Consider the following 8362-nt stretch of genomic DNA (forward strand, 5'->3'; position numbering starts at 1 on the left):
GAAGTGTGAGAAAAAGTGGTGTACTGTGTGGACTGAGACTTTTAACCCTGGCTGCCTTCATCATGTGGAAGGCAGGTGTGAGGTGAGAAAAAGGTATAGTACCGTGTAAACTGAGACTTGTGACTGTGGCTGCCTTTATTATGTGGAAGTGTAAGGTGAGAAAAAGGTGTAGTACCATGTAATCGGAGCTCTTTGACTGTGGCTGCCTTCATCATGTGGAAGTGTAAGGTGAGAAAAAGGTTTAGTACCATGTAAACGGAGCCCTTTGACTGTGGCTGCCTTCATCATGTGGAAGTGTAAGGTGAGAAAAAGGTTTAGTACCATGTAAACGAAGCACTTTGACTGTGGCTGCCTTCATCATGTGGAAGTGTAAGGTGAGAAAAAGTGTCACATACATGTATATGTACGTGTACTTGGTAAATTGCCGGTTTGTGATTGGTTGCCCTCATCATATGGAAGTGTGTAAAGGTGGGGAAAACTCACTCAAATTTCTTTAAAAGTGTAAATTGAGAAAATAAATGTGAGAAAATGAATGTAAGAAAATGAGATTCCGGTTTCTTTTAGAAGGGTTAGAAAGAGAATAAAGTTTCATTGAAAGTATGTTAAGGAAAGAAAATCTCACAAGAAGAAAATAATGAGAAAGAGTTGAGAAAAGAATTCCTCCTAAAGGTGAGAAACTTCTGTGGAAGTGTATAATTGAGAAAATCGTTTCCTGGAAGTTAAGGTAAAAGAAGGTTCTACATTGTGTCATGTGAGAATGACTTCGCATGAAGTTGTGAAAGATGATTAATGTCTCTTCTGGTCATGTCCAGTTGGAAAATGTTACTCTTGAAATGTAGTTGGAGGAAAAAACTTGTCTCAGTGTGTAAAATAATAGAGGTGGTGCATATGTAAAGCACAAATCAACAAGTAAATAAATTAAATAAATAAATCAGTCAGTGGAACTGAGATCTGACTGTTGATGAGGATTTGGAGGCGATGAGCTGTTGACAAGTATTGTCAAGACTTCTGTGACCATTTGGAAAATTCACTTGATCTTGAGTAAAAACAACAATCAAATAAATAAATACACTAGTAAGGAAGTTTTTTGTTTTCAGTTTTCATCTCCAAAGAATAAGATGATCGCATTCCTGGCCACCCAGGACTCTGTAGAGTTCCATCACAGAATATTTGACCACTGTATTAACGGGAGAACTATGCCAGCTGTAGACAGTGGGATGGATAGTGATGACAGTGATGTACCTGTTCACGGCTTGAAAAGTAGTTCCTCAGAGAAAGTAGTGGCGTTCTTTAAACTTCATGGCGATATGCAACAGAAGGTGAGGAAATTCAACCTTCAACTGTACATTTAAAACCATGCAAACTTAATATCCTTGTTCACTGTGTTGTAAAACAGTGATGTGTTGGGTTGTGGTAAAATGGTCTTGCTTTGTGGTATGATGTTGATATTTTTTAACACATGAGATTTCTTTACAGTTTTATGTGGCAGCTGTTTTTGTAAATATAGGTACCCCCATTAACACCACACAATGTTAAAAAAAAAAAAGACGCCAAAAAAAGATGCATTTAAAAAAACGATGAAAATATTCTGTTCAGCATTGTATGTGACTGTTGTAGTTAATTATGAAGTGTTTTACACCGTACTGAGGAATATTTCACTTATACGACGACGGCCAGCATTATGGTGGGAGGAAACCAGGCACAAACCGGGGGAAACCCACAACCATCTGCAGGCTGCGGGCAGACCTTCCCACGTATGGAGGGAGAGGAAGCCAGAATGAGGAATGTTGTAAAAATTTGTATTATTTAAGAAGGCTTTGTACATGGAACTTTAATAAGTAATGAATTATTTTCACTAACAAAAACTTCACCATCTTATACATTCTTATACATTTGGTTGGAATTCGGTTGCTGTGAGTTCAAGTCCAGCTGATGCTGGCTTCCTCTCCGGCCGTAAGTGGAAAGGTCTGTCATCAATCTGCGGATGGCCGTAGGTTTCCCCCAGGCTCTGCCCGATTTCCTCCCACCATAATGCTGGCCGCCGTCATATAAGTGAAATATCCTTGGGTATGGAATACAACACCAGTCAAATAAATAAATAAATTTATTTGGTTGATGTTATTGCGCCTGCTCAAGAATCTTTCACATATACGACGGCAGCCAGGATTATAGTGAGAAACCGACGACCATCCACAGGCTGGTAGTAAACTTTCCCACATACAGCTGGAGAGGAAGCCAGCATGAGCTGGACTTGAACTCACATTAAAATTGCATTTGTGAGAGGCTCCTGTGTCATTGCTAACCACCTCAGCCACAGAGGTCCCTGTGGAGTCTGTTAGTATGTTCACTGAGGATCACTTGTCTTCCAATATGCTTTGCATATCTGTAAATCACATATGAGAAAGTTTGTCAGTAACTTGACAAAAGTCAGTGGTTTTTCCCCAGGCATACCAGACTTTTTGGTTTTCTCCACCATGAAAATAACGAACATCCTTGAGTATGGCTTTAAACATGTGTATAAATCAGCAGTCAAATAAATAAATGAAAGTCTTTTACAATAACTGGAGAAGACTGCTGACATCATTTTTTTTTTTTTTTTTGTAAAAATTGAAATCATTACTTCTGACTTATATGTAGCAGAGTTGAGGGGAATTGTGAAGACTAGGGTGCTTGTTATGTGTTGATTTCCATGTGCCTTTGGATGTCGTTCGTTTTCTCACAGCCATGCGCTTTTACTGATTTCTCATTGGTTAAAAATGAAATGTTCAAATTTACAGTGTTCAAAGAAAAACAGCGTCATTCTAGTCTCTCTCATGTGACACTGTCATCCATGAGTTTTCTGCACCCAACTGTTCATGATTCATACATTTCGGGAAGTCATGTCTTGGTTTGATTTGAAAACCTCTGCATTGGAACTTCCATCAGACAGCATGTTTGATCCACAGTCATATGTTTATACCACTGGACTACTCGACTTGTGATAGAATCAATTTTTTTAGACATGATGAAGACAGATGGACAGGGTTAGAGTTGAATGCGCATGTGGGTGTGTCACAAGCTTTTGTCATGTGGAATTCATCTGAAAAGAATCTCCTCTGTCTTTTGCACCCATGTCTGGCCAGCCTCATTCATGGAAGCATGAATGAATTGACGTAAGTAGTGACGTATGAAGTGACATGTAAACACAACGTCCTAGTCTTTACTCTATCCGTATGTTTAATAGTAAACATGTTTTGTGTGTGTTTCAGGAAAGAACGAGGGTGTATCAGGAATTTAGTCAGGCTAGTTCTGGGGTCCTGCTATGCACGGTGAGTAGGGCTGTGCACGGTGAGTAGGGCTGTGCACGGTGAGTAGGGCTGTGCATGGTGAGTAGGGCTGTGCATGGTGAGTAGGGCTGTGCATGGTGAGTAGGGCTATGCATGGTGAGTAGTGCTATGCATGGTGAGTAGTGCTATGCATGGTGAGTACGGCTGTGCATGGTGAGTAGTGTTATGCACAGTGAGTAGTATAATGAATGTACATGTAGGGTACTGCGTGTCAGTTCTTCACATGACACTAGTGGCACAAGGACCCAGGAACTTCTCACCAACGCAGTGGCTGTGAGTTCAAGTCCAGCTCATACTGGCTTTCTCTCCAGTCGTATATGAGGAAGGTCTGTCAGCAACCCTCAAAGGGTCATGGCGTTTCCCTGGAGCTCTGCAAGGTTTCCTTGCACTTTAATGCTGGCTGGCGTCATATAAATTAAGGTGTGAGTGAATAAGACCATTTTACCACTCTTTTCAGTGCACAAAACATTGCAATAATATTAATGGGTTATCCGATCTTTTTCTATTACCGCTGCCATGCACATCTTTCTGTAAACCAGTGCATTGTCAGAAACCTTCAAAGTGAATTTTTTTTGTGAATTGCAAATTGCAGGTTCAATCCCAGCCTGGGGCAGGGGGTTATATAGAATTCCTGGCTCTCACTGACCACTTAATGACAATTAGCAATAGATGGAGTGCGTAAACCTGTTTTCAGTAACTTGCCCAAGGTTTGCTGTTTATTTCCAGAGCACTCTGTTCCCCACCACCTGTAAACGTGGATGCCATGATTTTAAATAAAGAATTCTTGTGTAAGGTATTTAATATCGATCACTCGCTCAAGCATTGTGGGTTGATTATCTGATTGACAGGACGTAGCTGCTCGAGGGCTGGACCTGCCCAGGGTTGGCTGGATCGTTCAGTTCTCTTCCCCTGGGGGTTGTGCGGAGTACATCCACCGTGTAGGGAGGACAGCCCGAGCAGGATCACAGGGTCACTCCCTGCTCTTCCTCATGCCAGACGAAGTGAACTACATCAAGACGCTTCATGCTGAAAATATCAGGTAACAAATGTGACACAGGATCACCTAAATGCCGGAGCATGCCATCTTGATTTTCCAAATAAGTACTTTATTTCTCCCAAAAAGTGCATGTTTAAATGCAAATATAACTTTTAAAATATTACTTTTAGAGCTGAAAGTTACAGTTTGTTTCCAATCCTACCTTCCAGACGAACCTTAAGATCAGTGAAACTGAGAATCAAACAAAATGAGTGCATGTACCTTTCATAGTCCTGGGCAAAAGTAAAGTCCAACTCGGACTTTAATGCAGATTTAATGCTCCAAAATGTGATCTAGACCTAAAGTTGGTACATCCATTGATCAGAAATTCTGAATTCAGCTAGTCGAATCAAATATGCTATGTTGCCCTTGCAGCGCAATGACCCAGAAGCCTCTCACCAATGCGGTCGCTGTGAGTTCGAATCCAGCTTCTGCTGCTTCCTCTCCGGCCGTACTTGGGAAGGTCCTTCAGCAACCTGCGGATGGTTGTGGACTCGGTTTTCTCCCACCATAATGCTGACCACTGATGTACATGTATATATGTGATATAAATTCCTGAGAACGGAATAAAACATCAATCAGATAAGTAAATAAATAAATCATAACCTACAAACTGCATAGGGGCCTCCGTGGCTCAGTTGGTTAGCATGCTAGCACAGCGTAATGACCCAGAAGCCTCTCACCAATGCAGTTGCTGTGAGTTTAAGTCCGGCTTATGCTGGCTTCCTCTCCAGCCATACATGGCAAGGTCTTCCAGCAACCTGCAGATGGTCGTGGGTTTGCGCCGGGCTTTGCCCAGTTTCCTCCCACCATAATGCTGGCCGCCATCGTATAAGTCAAGTGTCCTTGAGTATGGCGTAAAACACCAAATAAATACAAACTGCATAGGCGTATTTCAATGGGAGTATTCCTACCTCTCGGCATTTCATGCCTCATAAACTAATCTCCAGTTAAATCATAACAGCTGGTGTGACAAGGGAGGTAATTTATGGACCTTTTGAACTGATGTGAAATATTTGGCTATAGAAGTGTTTGATGTGAAAACTTTGCTTCAGTTTAAGAGAGCTACCTATGGAAGACATACTGAAGAGCCTAATTCTACATGTTAGAGATGTACCACAAAACTTTGAGCAAAGAGTAAGTGGATTTCTGAATAAATATCAGAGCTGCTTTTTTTTTTGTTTCATTGTCTTTCGTCAGTAGTCAACCTGAGGCTAGCTACTATCACATTTAAATGAATTATTCTTGAGCACAGCTTAAAACACTAAGCCAAAAAAAAAAAAAAATAACTTCTCTCTGTGGTATATATTCTCAAACAGTCACATGTTTTCTCTTTCTGACATGTTTTCTCACGGTGAAATATTTTCTCATACATGGTGTCTTGTGCTGACATGTTTTGTAAGCTTGACATATTTTCTCATTCTGACAGGCATGATTTCTCAAACTGAGATGTTGTCACATGCATGGCATGTTCTCTCGTATTGAGATGTTTTCTCCTATTGAGATGTTCTCTCAAACCAAGATTTTGTCACTTGCATGGCATGTTCTTTCAAGCTGACATGTTCTCTCTTTCTGAGATGTCTTCTCTTTGTGAGATCTTTTCTCATTTTCTTTTCTTACTGTACAGAGGGAGACACCCAGAACTTACCAGGAAGCTGCCACCTTCTTCCAGCTGAAGATGGAAGAAGATGTGCATCACAACAAAGAGCTTTTTCAGCTCTCACAGAAAGGTACGTGTACAGAATGTGAGGGGCCTCATGTTTGTCACATTAAATAGATTATCACTTTGGATATATGAATAGTTGCAATCAAACCCAAATTGTGATAAAAACTTTGGATGAAGAAAAACTTATAAATTAGCTTGGCTCACGTACTCAATTTGGACACTGAGTTCATTCAGTCACCTGGAACATTCCTTGCCATCACCATTCCAGCATTGTTCCAAACTGTTGACTGCTTTCTCTTCTGCATGAATCCACCTAATGTTTGTACTTTATACACTTTTTTTGTGGTGTGTGATGAACCTTGTTTTGGGAATTGGCCTTATGATTAATATGGACCATAGCCAGGTACGCGTTTTGTCTGCTTTAACAACTAAATTAATTTCATTTTTTTCCCCTTTTGCAATTGCTAAGATATAGTTGAAATATTACCAATGTGGTGTCAACAGACTTCATTCATTCAACTATTTTTCACTGCAGAAGTTTTTCTAACTCTTCATTTCTTTGGGTCTTGGTGGCACTAGGCGTTCGTAGGGAATTTTGCTATTCACGTAATCTTACATGAAGTTTAATGGCGATCACCTGCTCTTCCACCTGCCTTCCACCGTCATCACTGATGGCGTTCATATTGTGCTTGCTATGACAATGAAAATCTGTATGTCACATTTGAGAACATGGGTGGCCAATTTGGTTTACTCCGGTTTCTATTCTATTTTTAACCCATGAAAATTACGTTTTTGTTGAACACCAATCTATCAATCAACCGCTGTTTGCAGCCTACCAGTCCTTCGTCAAGGCGTACGCCACGTACCCAGCACATCTCAAGTCCATCTTCCATGTGAAAAATCTACACCTAGGCCACCTGGCTAAAAGCTTCGCACTCCGAGACACACCCAAAGACATCGGCATTGGATTCTCTAAAATAATGGCATCCCCGAAGCACAAGAGAAAGAGGGATATAAACAAAATGTGAGTTTTCACAGTTTCAAAAACTTTTCTTCATCAGAGTAAAGTGCATTCATGTAATTGGAATCTAATGTTAGGCGCTGATGATATCGGAATCTTTCCATGTTTTTTTCATTGAATCTTGTATTTATTGTCAGAATAACACTTAGTTAATTAATGTATCTGCCAATACTTTCGTACATGATGCACTTTCAAGATTTTTATTGTGTGGTTCATGAAGCATACCTTAGACAAAAAATGTTTAAAGTCAGTTGATTCTGTTCAAGAAAGATTTAAAAAAATAAATGTGTATACTGAGGTAGATATATTAAATAAGATTTACACGTAACTATATGAAAGAAAGCTTTTATAACACCCCAGCCATTCAAGTAAATGGTATGTTCCCACAGCTTACTGCATACATCTAGCATTGAGCTAGTATTATATATCATAAAATAACAAAGAAATATGAACTTGAATTAAAATGAAATAAAAACACTAACGAATTAATTTAAAAGAGTCATAAACATGAAAATTTTGTTCCAGAACATTCAGAGAAGGAGAGGCTGCCAAAAAGCAGAGAACAAGCCTGATGTCCGAGTTCTCTAGTGGAAGTAAAGGCAGGAGAAAGGCTTTCTCAGGTCCTGGCGTCCGCAAGCGGAAGAAAGCGCGAAAGTGATTCAAACACATGGTGTTAAATGACGGGTATACAAATGTATTTCAAATTGAATAAATATGTTTTCCAATGAAATGTCGATATGAATGTCTATTCATTTAAAAATACACATTTCACACCATTTGACCAATAAGTTCGTGTCTTGGAATTCATCTCTTGTTTTCCAGCTGTAGTCCGGAACTCTGTAGTCAGGAACCCATAGTCAGAAACCTGTGGCCGCCAACCCGTAGCCACAAGCCAGTAGACTAGTCGCGAACCTGTAATCAGGAACCCATTGTCCAGGACCCCTTAGTCACTAGTCTGTATAGTAGTCACGAACCTGTAGTCTGAAACCCCTAGTCACAAACCTGTAGACTAGTCGCAAACCTGTAGTCAGGAACCCATAGTCTGGAACTTGCTGTTAGGAACCCATCGTCAGGAATTCGTAGCCACGAACCTGTTGTCACGAATCCATTGTTAGAAACCTTTAGTCACGAACCTGTAGTCTGGTTAAGATTTATGGCAGGCTTCAAAAACCACAAGCGACCGTGGTTGTCGATAAGAAGAGAGAAAGAACATGGGGAAACTGTATGTAATGGGCGAAGATACGGTCCCGGACATATTTCACTTATTGAACGGCAGCCAAAATTACAATGGGAGGAAAATGGGCAACCCCCGA

General features: G+C 40.3%; 1 protein-coding gene across 1 annotated transcript in view; it reads left to right on the forward strand.

Moving 5' to 3' along the window:
* The window catches only part of LOC135481477 (probable ATP-dependent RNA helicase DDX31), a 30203-nt gene extending 22475 nt beyond the window's left edge, over positions 1-7728 (forward strand). The window contains exons 11-17 of the mRNA XM_064761290.1: positions 1098-1319; positions 3249-3308; positions 4175-4365; positions 5418-5499; positions 5990-6092; positions 6860-7052; positions 7575-7728. Coding sequence (XP_064617360.1) covers positions 1098-1319; positions 3249-3308; positions 4175-4365; positions 5418-5499; positions 5990-6092; positions 6860-7052; positions 7575-7707 — 984 coding nt within the window. The 3' untranslated portion in view covers positions 7708-7728. The remainder of the gene's footprint in view (positions 1-1097; positions 1320-3248; positions 3309-4174; positions 4366-5417; positions 5500-5989; positions 6093-6859; positions 7053-7574) is intronic.
* The last annotated feature ends 634 nt before the right edge of the window (positions 7729-8362 follow it).

The sequence above is a fragment of the Liolophura sinensis genome, unplaced genomic scaffold (genome assembly GCF_032854445.1).
Source record: "Liolophura sinensis isolate JHLJ2023 unplaced genomic scaffold, CUHK_Ljap_v2 scaffold_114, whole genome shotgun sequence".
NCBI classification, from domain to species: domain Eukaryota; kingdom Metazoa; phylum Mollusca; class Polyplacophora; order Chitonida; family Chitonidae; genus Liolophura; species Liolophura sinensis.